Below are 15352 nucleotides of genomic sequence, written 5' to 3' on the forward strand. Positions count from 1 at the left end.
CCTTCCTAAATTTTGGAAAACTGCCCCTTCCTATATTCAACAAGGCTGTCATAGAGCCTTTTATACTAGTGTTCATACTTGAGACAAAGACACCATACTGTGGTCAGTGACATAACTAACAGGGCCGAGAAGTATATTCTGTATTGAACATCTCTTACCAATTTCATCAAGTAGCTCCTGAGATGGTGGTGGCAGCTCATCAATGTGATGCTGTGAGAAGGCTTCTACTAGTTCTTAAAAAAGACAAAAGGGAAAATGTCTCGACACCTTCCTGGACCTGAACTGAATTTTTCTAGGCTCTCACACAGACTTGACTGGGGATTTCTCTCAGTGATGAAACAAACTAAGGAGGAAGGAAGCCTCTTACATAATAGTTCCGGTAGAGAACTCCTAACATGTGAATGGCCTTTACTCCCCACTTTTACCCCAATCCCTTTCCTTTCCTACATCAGCCCCTACCCTGGTACTGCTTGATCTATGACCCTCCCTTCCTAAGGATATTTGGAGGAGGTAAGGTACAAATTCTTACTAAGTGGCTCAATCTGGACCAGGGCTGCTAGAGGAATACAGAGGTTCTAGACCAGTCAAAATGAACAAAAGCACAAAGTAGGAAGCCTTTAACTAAATATTATCAGGCCAGGGGATTTAGAGGCAACCACACTTTGGGTCTTGCCCCAAGTGCTCAATTATAACATTAACCAAAATACCTCAACATAATTCACAAAATCCCTATCCCCCTGAGGGAAATTCCAAGAGTTATACCAAAGACAGAAGACATTAAAATTAAAGTAATAAAGGTAGTATGCCTCAAGACTGCTAATATTGTCAGACCTTGTGATTTGGAAACTGTCTTCTAAGAATCTATCCTAAGGAAAGGATCAGAGGTACAGATAAAAATTTATGTACAAAGAGCAAAAATTGGAAAATGATATAAATCTTAAACATAAGAAAATGGTTAAGCAACATGTAGAATGGACTATAACTACTACATATATTTATGAACAATTTTTAATAACAAGGGAAAAGCTTCAAAATATATAAAGGGAATAAAGCAGTCCAGAACTGATACACAATATGATCTCACTATGCTAAAACATATTATTATATATTTATAAAAATATTTAAAAGATATGCAAAAAAAGTACGTGAGGTTAAAAAAGTATAGTCACCTTCTTTTTTAAGCTTTTATTTATTTTCCAAGTTTCCTACAATGAGTGTGTTTTACTTTTATAATCATGGGGAAAACAGCATTTCTGTCTGAACCTAATGTGGCATCAAAGATTGATAAGCATCAATTTAAGCCTCCTTGATTATAAACTTCTATTTTGATATTAAACACAGGGTACCTTTAGGCAGGCTCCTTCTCTGGGTGGCATGGGGTGGTGATGAGTCACATGCCTTAACAAGGCTGGGGGATCCAGCCCCAATAAATGAAGACAATCTTTTCTATAAGGAAGAGATAAACATGGTAACTGTCATGTGTGTTGAGCTAAAAAGGCATATGCAGCTCAGTCATTTCCAGTTGTTTTGTTGATTAAGTCAAACTCACTCACATGTCACCTCCTCTGGGAAGCCTCCTTTTTTTTTTTTTAAAATTTTATTTTATTATTATACTTTAGGTTTTAGGGTACATGTGCACAATGTGCAGGTTTGTTACATATGTATCCATGTGCCATGTTGGTTTGCTGCACCCATTAACTCGTCATTTAGCATTAGATATATCTCCTAATGCTGTCCCTCCCCCCTTACCCCACCCCACAACAGTCCCCGGAGTGTGATGTTCCCCTTCCTGTGTCCATGAGTTCTCATTGTTCAATTCCCACCTATGAGTGAGAACATGCGGTGTTTGGTTTTTTGTCCTTGTGATAGTTTACTGAGAATGATGTTTTCCAGTTTCATCCATGTCCCTACAAAGGACATGAACTCATCATTTTTTATGGCTGCATAGTATTCCATGGTGTATATGTGCCACGTTTTCTTAATCCAGTCTATCGTTGTTGGACATTTGGGTTGGTTCCAACTCTTTGCTATTGTGAATAGTGCCGCAATAAACATACATGTGCATGTGTCTTTATAGCAGCATGATTTATAGTCCTTTGGGTATATACCCAGTAATGGGATGGCTGGGTCAAATGGTATTTCTAGTTCTAGATCCCTGAGGAATCGCCACACTGATTTCCACAATGGTTGAACTAGTTTACAGTCCCACCAACAGTGTAAAAGTGTTCCTATTTCTCCACATCCTCTCCAGCACCTGTTGTTTCCTGACTTTTTAATGATGGCCATTCTAACTGGTGTGAGATGGTATCTCATTGTGGTTTTGATTTGCATTTCTCTGATGGCCAGTGATGATGAGCATTTTTTCACGTGTTTTTTGGCTGCATAAAGGTCTTCTTTTGAGAAGTGTCTGTTCATGTCCTTCGCCCACTTTTTGATGGGGTTGTTTGTTTTTTTCTTGTAAATTTGTTTGAGTTCATTGTAGATTCTGGATATTAGCCCTTTGTCAGATGAGTAGGTTGTGAAAATTTTCTCCCATTCTTTAGGTTGCCTGTTCACTCTGATGGTAGTTTCTTTTGCTGTGCAGAAGCTCTTTAGTTTAATTAGATCCCATTTGTCAATTTTGGCTTTTGTTGCCATTGCTTTTGGTGTTTTAGACATGAAGTCCTTGCCCACGCCTATGTTCTGAATGGTATTGCCTGAGATGGAATCTCACTCTGTTGCCCAGGCTGGAGTGCAGTGGCACAATCTCAGCTCACTGCAACCTTCACCTCCTGGGTTCATGCAATTCTCCTGCCTCAGCCTCCCAAGTAGCTGGGATTACAGGTGTATACCACCACACCCAGCCAAATTTTTTTTATTTTTAGTAGAGATGGGGTTTCATCATGTTGGCCAGGCTGGTCTCAAACTCCTGACCTCGAATGATCCACCCACTTCAGCCTCCCAAAGTGGTGGGATTACAGGCGTGAGCCACTGCATCCGGCCTGGGAAGCCTTATCCCTGACTGCCTCCTCAGCACTCAGTACTTACTGCTGTGTTACATCAGGCCTGTCCTTCTCACTAGACAGTGAGCTCCTTTGAGGCAGGGATTATGTCTTTCTTATTCACACTCGGATGCCTCGAAGAGGGCCTGACATGGTGCCTGGCACTTACAATCTATCCAATTAACGGTTAAATGAACACATAAAATTCCTTGTCATCTCCCTACTTCAAAGTGAGACCTTTTTTGAGCCAAATGCCAAAAAAGTTGACAATCAATTTTTCATAAAGGAACTTGTACTTTTCTTTTCTTTTTTTTTTTGGAGACAGGGTCTCACTCTGTCGCCCAGGCTGGAGTGTAGTGGTGCAATCACAGTTCACTGAAACCTCGACCTCTTGGGCTCAGGTAATCCTCCCACCTCAGCCTCCCGTGTAGCTGAAACTACAGGCACATGGCACCATGTCCCGGCTAGTTTTCTGTATCTTTTGTAGAGATAGGGTTTCATCATGCTGCCCAGGCTGGTCTCAAACTCCTGAAATCAAGTGATCTGCCCGCCTCGGTCTCCCAAAGTGCTGGGATTATAGGCTTGAGCCACCATGACTGGCCAGAACTTGTAGTTTTCCTGAAGAGGGTACACATATGAGAAAAGGAGAGGAAAAGAAAAAAAAAGGAGGAAGAAGTAGAAGAAGAGGAGGAGGAGAAGGCAGTATACCATTAAGTGTTTTTCCTGCAGGTTATTAGTTCAGGAGTTCAGAGAACAGTAGAGATCGATCAAAACTCTCAGGGAAGTAACCAGGGGAGGCTTTAAGGAGGAAGCAAAACTTAGCCTCCCATAATATAGACTCAAGAGAGGAGTCCCAGGGAAGCCAGGAGAGGACCCAGCTTATTTCTTGCTTTCTTAATGAATTTGGAGAAATCTTGGCAGTTTGGGTCACTGGGCCCTTTGGGCTGTCTCCATGACTTTGTAACGTGGAATTGATATACTTACAAGACCAGTCAGTCTTGAAGGGGGAGTTTCAGAGGAAGTAAGGAGAGAATCCAGTTTCTTTGCTCTCTCTCGGACACTTATAAAGTCATCAGACAAAGTATGAATAAATTCTTGACTGTTCCAGCAAGAGGCAAACTCTGTCTTAACCTGAAATGTGATACTTTCAAGGCAGTCTTTATACTGACTGGCAGCTGAAGAAACGGACCCTGTTGGAGAAAAGCAGGAGGTTACTGTCTGAATCCTGTACATTATTTCTCTTTTTTTCCTTTTTCCCTTTGTTTTTGTTTTTTTCTGCCCCAATATGATGTGCAGAAATGAATCTTTCACATTATTAAAAAAACAAACAAACAAAACATCCAAACCCACAAACCTATACCTATACTAAGGATTTTCCAAGTTGTTAATAACTGAAATAAGGCCGGGTACGGTGGCTCACACCTGTAATCCCAGCACTTTGGGAGGCCAAGGCGGGCAGATCACGAGGTCAGGAGATCGAGACCATCCTGGCTAACACGGTGAAACCCTGTCTCTACTAAAAATACAAAACATTAGCTGGGTGTGGTGGTGGGCGCCTGTAGTCCCAGCTACTTGGGAGGCTGAGGCAGGAGAATGGCATGAACTCGGGAGGCGGAGCTTGCAGTGAGCCGAGATTGCGCCACTGCACTCTGGCCTGGGTGACAGAGTGAGACTCCGTCTTTAAAAAAAAAAAAAAAAAAAAAATTACTGAAACAATCATTGATCTGAGACACAGCTCCTCATGGTATAAAAAATAATAGTCTCTAAACTTGGCCTCTAAACTTTACCAAAATAAAATAAACGGTGATTTTTTTAAACCACAAATATATTGGAAGTAAGGCCACTAAAGAGAGGGTATTTGATGCTGGTTGCATATGGTTGCAGGACTTAAGAACTATATAAAGTTTAAGCACAAGGTACTGTTTTAAGTTCCAAACTCTACAAAGCTCAATGTTTTTGTACTGAATTCAGTAGTGCTTAGAGGAGACCTAGCATTTGCATGGCTTTACCACTGTAGTTCTAACCAAAACCTCCTAATGGCTGCCCAATAATCACCACCACTATCACCCCGCCCCTTGGCCTACAATGGGATTACCCAGCTTTGGCCCTAAGGAAAAACCTTTGCACTATGACAACACAGCCACCAGCTGTGATCCCATGGCTTGGCTTCCCAGAGACAATGGGCTGGGGCTGTAAGTCCTTCTCCCCAAACACTTCTCTTCCCTGTGATTACCTGGGCTGAGTGGAGTGCTGACACTGGTAGGTGCATGGTTTATTTTGGGTGTTTTGCATGAAGCTTCCTTAAAAGAGCTGTCTGATTCATAGGAGATACTAGACAGGTCTTGAATATCTGTCAATGATCTAAAGAATTAAGAGCACACAGTAACGATGAGAAGATGGCTAGAAAAATCAAACAATATATTCCTGAGAGGTATTTTTTAAGTATAATCTTAACAAAATTTTTATGTGGCAATAGGCCAGAATTAGAGAATATCTTAGAACATCTTATATATCTTAAAGAGAATATTAGAGAACATATTTAAAAGAGATTGTAACTTTATTACCATAGAGACTTTTTTTTTGGGGGGGGACAGAGTTTTGCTCTTGTCACCCAGGATGGAGTGCAATGGCACGATCTCGGCTCACTGCAACCTCCGCCTCCAGGGTTCAAGTGATTCTCCTGCCTCAGCCTCCTGGGTAGCTGGGACTACAAGCGCATGCCACCACGCCTGGCTAATTTTAGTATTTTTAGTAGAGAAAGTGGGATTTTACCATGTTGGCCAGGCTGGTCACGAACTCCTCATCTCAGGCGATCCGCCCACCTCAGCCTCCCAAAGTGCTGGGATTACAGGCATGAGCCATCACACCTGGCACCATAGAGACTTTCTTTGCTAGATACTGTAACTTTAAACGTATCAGCAGCTAAAAATAAACTATTTCCATAGATGAAATATTCCATATTTCCAGGATATTTATGTGGAAAACAGATTTAATCTACCTTAAGCATAAACTTATGATCATTATTATTATTATAATTATTATAATCATCACTACATTTCCTTGAGTGTAAGCTGCTATTAGTTATAAATCACATCACCAATTTGATAACAACTTTTTGGTGAAAGCAGCATACTCACATTAAGTCTACACGTAAAAATGAAAAGATCCTTACAAACAAGAATATACTATTCCCTTAAAACCAAGACTTTACACAAGCATCCCTAAGCATTCTCTTTGGTGATCATACATGTCTTTCTCTTTCAGTTCCTTTGGTGACTCCTTCGATGTCTCTTCTTGTTCATCTTCAGTACTGTGAGAAAGAAAGTAAGAAAATTACATAAATCCCCTCTGTGAACAAAGTACACTAACTACTTGGTACAAGGAACCAGTTGATCGGCCCAGTGTGAGACGCAGAGGAAAGGGCACTAAGCTCAGGAGTAGAAAGTGTGAGTTCTGTGCCAGGCACGTTGGCTCACGCCTGTAATCCCAGCACTTTGGGAGGCCAAAGCGGGTGGATCACGGGGTCAACAGATCGAGACCATCCTGGCCAACATGGTGAAACCCTATCTCTACTAAAAATACAAAAATTAGCTGGGCTTGGTAGCATGCGCCTGTAGTTCCAGCTACTCGGGAGGCTGAGACAGGAATCGCTTGAACCCAGCATGTGGAGGTTGCAGTGAGCTGAGATCGTGCCATTGCACTCTAGCCTGGGCAACAAGAGTGAGACTCCGTCTCCAAAAAAAAAAAGATTAAAAAAAGTGTGAGTTCTGGTTCTGGCTGTACTACTAGCTGCGAGTTCTCTGACATGTCTGGGCCTCAATTTTCTCTCCAGAGACTGAATAAATACTCTCTAAGGGTCAGCTCTGAAATCAGTTAAAGACTATACGACCGTGAGCAAATTCATGAGAAAATCAACAGAGCACAGGAACTTTGCTGGGAGGTAAGATATTGGAGCAAAGGGGCACAGCCACGAGGCCTCAGCACCTGTAAGAAGCTTCCTGGCATAGTGTACCAGGAGAGGCCAGAGAGGCTTCTACCAAAAAATGGCCAGAATAGTGAAGACAAACTTGACCCGTTTCTACTTTAACCAATATTTAAGCTTCAATTTCAGTACTCACTGAACATTAACTATAAGGCAGATCCCACGCTAAATCCTTCCATATGTTTTCACTTTTTTTTTTTTTTTAGATGGAGTCTCGCTCTTGTTGCCCAGGCTGGAGTGCAATGGCGCGATCTCAGCTCACTGCAACCTTCGCCTCCTGGGTTCAAGCGATTCTCCTGCCTCAGCCTCCCAAGTAGCTGGCATTACAGGCATGCGCCACCACGCCCAGCTAATTTTTTGTATTTTTAGTAGAGACGGGGTTTCTCCATGTTGGTCAGGCTGATCTCAAACTCCTGACCTCAGGTGATCCGCCTGCCTCGGCCTCCCAAAGTGCTGGGATTACAGGTGTGAGCCACCGTGCCTGGCCTTCACATTTTGAATCCTTGCAAAAATCCTGTGAGACCAATGATATAAATGAAAGATCATGGATTTGGGATTGAGTTGTGACTTTATTAATTCTGTTACCAAAAATGTTTGTTTCTCCTTCTAAATAATACGACAGCACTTTTTGGCCCTCTTGATTTACATAAATGACCACAGGACTTGTTTTAACCAATAAAATATGAGTGAAAGTGATGAGTCACTTCTGGGAAGAAACTTTAACAGCCAGTGCACAACTCACCATGTTCCATTTTTCCTGCCTTAGCAATCAAGGAAGCACAAAAATGGGGCCTCCCTCAGCCTAAGTCTGATAGAAGGCAATATAGCACAGAACATTCCTGGCCAACCCATGAGCCATGGACATGAAGCAGGAGCAAAGAAGAAACTTGTTGTTTTAAACCACTAAAATTTGGGAGTTGTTTACTATATATAGCATAATCTAGTCTATCCTGACTGACTAGCTGAGTGACCTTAGAAAAAAATATTTAAACTCTCTGAACTTTGCTTTCCTTACTGGCAAAATGGAGGCAATAGTATGTGCCTCACAGGGTTGTTATGTAAACTAAATCAGACAGTGAAACAGAGTGCCTGGCATATGCTAGATATTTAGGAAATACTAGCTATAATAATTATAATTAAGGAAATTGAGGCCCAGAGAGAAGAAAATAAATTGAATGTTATTGTGCCAGATACATTACAACAATTATGAATTTTTTAAACTTTTCTTTTGAGATAATTGTAGATTCACATGCAATTGTAAGAAATACACTTTACCGGCTGAATGTGGTGGCTCACGCCTGTAATCCCAGCACTTTGGGAGGCCAAGGCAGGTGGATCACCTGAGGTCAAGAGTTCGAGATCAGCCTAGCCAACATGGTGAAACCCCATCTCTACTAAAAATACAAAATTAGCCGGGTGTGGGGGCACACGCCTATAATTCCAGCTACTTGGGAGGCTGGGGCAGGAGAATCGCTTGAACCCGGGAGGTGGAGGTTGCAGTGAGCTGAGATCACGCCACTGCAGTGAGCTGAGATCATGCAACAGGAGTGAAACTCTATCTCAAGAAGAAAAAAAAATACACTTTACCCACTTTATCCCAATGGTAACATCTTGCAAATCTATAGGACAGTATCACAACCGGGATATTGACATTGATACAGTCAAGATACAGAACATTTCTACTACCACAAAGATATTTCTGGTTTACAGCTATGCCTACTTCCCTCCTTTCCCCACCCCTTCCTTAACCCCTGGGAACTACTCATCTGTTCTTTATTTTTATAATTTTGTCATTCAAGAATGTTATATTAATGGAATCACACAGTAAATAACTTTTTGGGATTGCTTTTCCTACTCAGCATAATTTTCTGGAAATTTAGCCAAGTTGTTGCATGTATCAATAGTTTATTCCTTTTTACTGCTGAGTAGCGCTCAATGGTATGGATGTACCAAAGTCTGTTTAATCATTTACTTGGTAAAGGACATCTGGGTTTCCAGTTTGGAGGTATTATGGATAAATTTGTTGTAAATGTTCCTGTATGTATTTCTGTGTAAATGTAAATTTTCATCTCTCTGGGATAAATGCCCAGGAGTTATATTATTACTTTAAGTTCCTATTGTCAACATTCTCAGTAAGGATTCTTATCTCTGCATCACAGATGGGAAAACAGAATAGAGGGGTTGAGAACCTTGACAAGGTCACATGAATAGAAAGTCAGAGTCAGGATCTAAGTAAAGGTGATGACTCAACCCCTCAAATTCTACTGCACAAGTCCTAACACAGCTAAGCTGCCCAAAGCTAACTTTTATAAGATAGTAGCTAATATATTTGAAGACAAGCAATATACAAACACGGAGCATTATCACCATTTTACATTGCATCTATCAGTTTGAAACTGCATAAGATAATAACAGCCCATACCTTCGTATAGGTTGAAATTGAGACCTGGGCAAAATCTCAGCATTCTTTCCAAGAGTTTTTCTCATTTGGAACTTTTCCTCACCTGAAAGAATAAAGTAAAAATATTTTTTTTAACTGAATCTTTGTCAACCCAAATTATTATCATCATTCCCTAGAATGTCCCTTGGTCTGGTCCAGAATTAGAAATAATCTGGATAAACAAAGTGCTGCCCTAATTGGGTTTGGATTGAGTGCTGTAGAAGAGGTTTTTGCTCTGAAAGTTTATTTTCCTTGCTCAGAGCACAGAACTATATTCTGACACTCAGAATACAATCAAGCTATTTACTGGCCTTTCAGTTATAACCACAGTTATTTCTGGAGACAAATGTTGTTTTGTCTTTTTAAGAAGGCAAACTGAGCCGGTTCCTGTCAACAGACGCCAGGGGGCGTTGAAAACCAGAACTGTTTGTTAACTAAACAGCCCCGAACTCTTAACTATGCCACTTAGCCATCAAACACTACCTAAAGAGTAGGGGCGGGGTGGGGTCTTGAGTACTGAGGAGCTAATTCAACTGTCTTCTGTTCTTCCTGGCATCAAGTTATCTGAAGTTACTCCTCCCCAGTTCTCAGTAAGATGCTTTGCTCCAGGCAGGCGGGGCCAGTATCCATTTTCCTTCCCACCACTGTACTGTCCTAGTTTATAGAGCAGGGGGCAGACAGAGCATCCTTTGCTTTGCAGACCTCCAGGCAGGCAGGGCCAGTATCCATTTTCCTTCCCACCACTGTACTGTCCTAGTTAATAAAGAAAGGGGCAGGTGGAGCATACAGCCCTGTTTCCAAATGCCCATGACTCCCCCACCCGCATCCCATTCCTTAGGTCCAGGTGGTCTGGTAGACACTAAGAAGGCCCACCAGAACAATGCCACCTTTCACAGCTACCAAGGAGCTCTGAAACCCCACCAGTGGAGAGACATTGGGGGTTCCTCTTCCTCTGACCCTTTTAAAATGATAAATATCCAGAAAGTATAAACTAATTCCTAAGAAGCAACATTTAGAGCTTAGAGACTTTAGAGTACGACCCTCTCCTTTACTTTATACCAGTGGACAGTAGGGCCCTGGGGTGAAGTGACTTGCTGAAGGTTATGCAGAAAAAGTCAGTGGCAGAATGGGGCTTGGAACCTAGCATGCTGCATCGTGTACCCCTGTTGTGTCCTCTCATGTGGAAGGGGATATACATCAGAGCACTAGATGGAAAAGGGGGCAGAGAGGGGCAGAAAGAAGTGAATGCAGAAGAAATCAGAGACTTTTTCACACACTTCAGATGTCTGTATCAAACTAGCTCTGGTTATCTGACCTGTCTGCCCTAAACTTTTCCATCCCACTCAACTCACCTCCAAATAGAAGTTAAGTGGTCACATACAAGGCAGGTCCAAAAAAGAGGCTCTGCAGGAAGAGGTGGGTGGCCCAAGGCTCTGGAGACTTTTAATACATATTATGCTGAGACTTTAACTAAAAGTTGGTCTAAAAGCTTACAGCTTCTTAAAACGCCCCCAGCTCTGGCAGGGGCCTACACAAGGTTACAGTTGGAAGCTGGAGTATGCAGTGGAGGAAGGGAGTAAGTTCATAACACCACACTATTTGGGTTTAGACGGTTGAGACATGACCATGGATAGCTACACAGGTTGGTAGGTGGATAACTCTAGTTTTAAAATAGATGAGTACATACCTTAAAAGAACAAGAGTACACAATCTTAAAAATGTAACAAAGCCAACAGTTAACTTATATCTGTCTGGTGCCATATCCCTGGCTACTGATCCAAGGCTACCTTCTCATCTAATAGAAAGCCCCTGCTAAGTTATATAGAACCCAAGGCCTCCCAAGTGGTAGATGTTAAGTTGAATCTGCATTGTTAACTGTTACTAACTCTTTGCTAAGACGCTAAGCAAGCAGAGGAAAATGCTGGTGACACTGCCTTCTGAGGAGAAGAAATATATGGAAACCTAGTTCTAATTTTGTTATGTTATAACTAGCTATATAGCTTGGGCAAATCCCCCAGGTCAGCTTAGCAAAGATAACTGCACTTGCTATGTGGCACACCAAGGAGCCTGAAAGCTTGAGAGACCAAAGGGGGAAAAAGGAGTGACTACAAAAACATATGCTATAAAAATGCAAGGGGAGGTATAAATAATACAACACGTGGATGTCATGAGGTTGGTGAGGAGCAAGGGATTTGTTCTATTGAGGAGAAATCATTGAACCTTGGTTTTCTCAACCATATAATGAAAGGTTTGGACGAGGCTGTCCCTCAGGATCCCCCCAGCTCTAAACATCTGTGATCTAATAGAAGAAAGTGAAGGGAAGTGATTCTCAAGAAATCTTCCCTAAGGGCTTATTACCAGAGACTTGAGGTTGGGCAAATGCACCTTGTATTCCTTCAAAGTCCTCTTCTATGGAACTCGAGGTCTAAAAAAGAACAAAAGAAAAGCAAAGAAAGGAGGTTCACTGGAGGCAGACATATTAAAAGGTCAGTAATTTCTTGATGTTCTTAAATCTTGAAAATCTTCATAAGATCCCTGCATCTTTATAGAAAAGGCACAAACTTGCTTCCTAGACATTAAGTACTTCTTTGTACCATATGTCCTCTCCTCAGTAAGTCCTCCCTCACCTCCCATTGTGAAGAGGAATTATGTGACTCCCCCTCCTTATATCACTATCCTTATTCATCCCAATCTTCCAACAAAGATATTTTGGTTCTTGGGAGCTTTATCAGAAGAGCTAAAGAAGGTTTAAAAGCTGGCCCGGTCTGCAAAACTACTCTACGAGGTAAGAAGTCAGAACAATGGTTCCTTTTGGAAGAAGCAGTGACTGGATGGGAGTACAAGGGGTCTTTCGGGGACTAGTAATGTTTCATTTCCTTTTTTTCAAACAAGGTCTTGCTATGTTGCTCAAGCTGTTCTCAAACTCCTGAGCTCAAGCAATCCTCCCACCTCAGCCTCCTAAAGTGTTGTGATTATAGACATGAGCCACCACACCTAGCTGAAATTATATATATATTTTTTGAGATGGAGTCTCACTCTGTTGCCCAGGCTGGAGTGCAGTGGCACGATCTCAGCTCACTGCAACCTCTGTCCTCCGGGTTCAAGAGATTCTCCTGCCTCAGCCTCCCAAGTAGCTGGGAATACAGGCACCTGCCACTGAGCCTGGTTAATTTTTGTATTTTTAGTAGAGACGGGGTTTCACCATCTTGGAAGCTGGTCTTGAACTTTTGACCTCACGACCCACCCACCTCGGCCTCCCCAAGTGCTGGGATTACAGGCGTGAGCTACTGCGCCTGGCCTGAAATTACATCTTTGATGCATCCTAGAATTCTTATCAGTCAAATACTGTGATTGACACAATCCACCCTTTCATATAGGTAAAAGATCCCAAAAAGATGCCAGGTTAGCAGGGAGGTAGGGTGGAAAATAAGTAAATAAGAGAATTCAACAAAATTCATTTTACAAATGAAAATACTCTGTACACCAGGTTCTTGTAAAAGCTAGGCAGATTCCCGAGAAAACTTGGTATATTGGACAGTCTCATATTTGTTGCTGAACCCTTGCCTCAATCCTGGCTCTCCCATCACTAAAACTTGGCAGGCTGGAGCTAATTAATTCCGTACATCTGCAGAACACCAGTCTTCCTCAGAGAGAGGAATGATAGCCTCGTCCCTTCCCATTAGGAAGCACGAATTAGGTAGCATGAATAAAAATGTTTTGAGCCAGGCATAGTGGCTCACGCCTGTAATCCCAGCATTTTGGGAGGCCAAGGCGGGCGGATCATGAGTTCAGGAGTTCGAGACCAGCCCGACCAACATGGTGAAACCCCATCTCTACTAAAAATACAAAAATTAGCCAGGTGTGATGGCGCACGCCTGTAATCCCAGCTACTCAGGAGGCTGAGGCAAGAGAATCGCTTGAACCCGGGAGGCAGAGGATGCAGTGAGCCGAGATCATACCACTGCACTCCAGCCTGGGTGACAGAGCGAGACTCTGTCTCAAAAATTAAAAAAAAAAAATGTTTTGAAAAAAAAGTACAAAGTGCTGTATAAATGCAGTAACCACAATTTTGGGAGAAACTGCACATGACCTCCCATCCTCAAAAATAAAAAATTTTTCACGTTTTTCAAAACACGTATGAATGCATGGGTTCATATCACACTCCTGACACCAAAAAAGGTATAAAAATCCCTGGTAGACATTACATACTTTGATATGTAAGCTATTTCTCTCAATAAAAGAAATAAGGCAATGGAGAAAGGTGAAAAGGTACTTTACCCTGAACTGCGTTTTTTACCTCTAGAGCTAAGTTTTCTTGAGCAGTCGAGGAGTAAAAATATTCATCGTCTGGAGTTAAAAATTCATCTGTTGTGTCTTCAGAAGACTCTGGTGAACAAGTTGATTGCATGGACTGATGCTATTAATAATGTAGGAAATCACTTTTAAGTTGCTGTTCATTGTAACCAAATCCCTTTATAGTTGGATGCAGTGTTAACAACGGGGTTATCTAACACTACCCAGCAGTCAGTGTGACACTCTGAGCTGACTCTCCCTACCTCTTTGTGCATGTGCCTCTGCCTTCCCTTCCTGATGGGGAAAAGCAGCTGTTAACTGCCTGGAATAGCATGAAGGAATGCTAATCCTGAGCCTCAGCAGCATCATCTGCAGAATGGGTGGAAATGAGGTAACCGTCCTATTCTAATATTCTAAATAAGGAGAAAGGCCCTAGTCAACTCAAGTTGAGGACTGAACTTAAACACCCTGATCCCTCACAGGCAGAGACATAGCCCATGTGTTGGCATCATCTTACAGATGAGGAGGCTGCGGCTACTCAGAACCTGTGAGTCCCTTGAGTATTACAGGTTAAAGGCAAATGAAGAAGCATTTTAAAAACAGCAATGTACTCTCAATAATAAAAATAAATAGTAAAAAGCAGCAAATTTATATTTACTTATTTATTTTTCCGAGACGGAGTCTCTGTCACTCAGACTGGAGTGCAGAGGTGCGATCTTGGCTCACCGCAACCTCCACCTCCCAGGTTCAAGTGATTCTCCTGCCTCACCCTCCTGAGTAGCTGGGAATATAGGCATGTGCCACCATGCCCAGCTAATTTTTGTATTTTTAGTAGAGACGGGTTTCACTATGTTGGCCAAACTGGTCTTGAACTCCTGACTTCGTGATCTGCCTGCATCGGCTTCCCAAAGCGCTGGGATTACAGGCGTGAGCCACCATGCCTGGCCTGCAAATTTCTCTTTTTTTTTTTTTTTTTTTGAGACAGAGTCTTCCTCTGTCACCCAGGCTGGAGTGCAGTCGCATGATCTCGGCTCACTGCAGCCTCCGTCTCTGGGGTTCCAGTGATTCTCTTGCCTCAGCTTCCCAAGTATCTGGGATCACAGGTGTGCACCACCACGCCTGTCTACTTTTTGTATTTTTAGTACAGATGGGGTTTCACCATGTTGGCATGGCTGGTCTCAAACTCCTGACCTCAAGTGATCCTCCCACCCAAAGTGCTGGGATTATAGGTGTGAGCCACCGTGACCGGCCTGCAAATTTATTTCTCTAGCATCTCTGCTCCACCCCTTTTTTCCTGCTTATTTTGCAATATTCAGGACCTGATTACCACGTGGCCAAACAAATGGCTCACTTCAGTCTTTTTTTTTTTTTTGAAACAGGGTCTCATTCGGTCCACCCAGGCTAGAGCACAGTGGTGCAATGACAGCTCACTGCAGCCTTGAACTCCTGGGCTCAAGCAATCCTCCTGCCTCAGCCTCCCGAGTAGCTGAGACTACAGGTGCACACTATCATGCCTGGCTAATTTTTATTTATTTATTTTTAGACAGGGTCTCACTCTGTCCCCCAGGCTGGAGTGCAGTGGTGTGATCATGGCTCACTGCAACCTCAACCTCCCCAGACTCAGGTGTTCCTCCCACTTCAGCCTCCCAAGTAGCT

General features: G+C 42.5%; 1 protein-coding gene across 4 annotated transcripts in view; it reads right to left on the reverse strand.

Annotated features, from left to right (window-relative positions):
- TEX14 (testis expressed 14, intercellular bridge forming factor) overlaps positions 1-15352 on the reverse strand; it is a 134727-nt gene that overhangs the window by 12929 nt on the left and 106446 nt on the right. For 2 of the 4 annotated variants that reach the window (XM_003272320.3, XM_003272319.3), the window contains exons 20-27: positions 13701-13820; positions 11762-11828; positions 9386-9467; positions 6229-6291; positions 5215-5342; positions 3966-4171; positions 1347-1446; positions 159-227 (exon numbers count right to left, since the gene is read on the reverse strand). In XM_003272320.3, the coding sequence (XP_003272368.2) occupies positions 159-227; positions 1347-1446; positions 3966-4171; positions 5215-5342; positions 6229-6291; positions 9386-9467; positions 11762-11828; positions 13701-13820 (835 nt within the window). The remainder of the gene's footprint in view (positions 1-158; positions 228-1346; positions 1447-3965; positions 4172-5214; positions 5343-6228; positions 6292-9385; positions 9468-11761; positions 11829-13700; positions 13821-15352) is intronic. The other 2 variants (XM_003272318.3, XM_003272321.3) reach the window with 1 other exon arrangement.

The sequence above is a fragment of the Nomascus leucogenys genome, chromosome 14, assembly GCF_006542625.1.
Source record: "Nomascus leucogenys isolate Asia chromosome 14, Asia_NLE_v1, whole genome shotgun sequence".
Lineage (NCBI taxonomy): Eukaryota > Metazoa > Chordata > Mammalia > Primates > Hylobatidae > Nomascus > Nomascus leucogenys.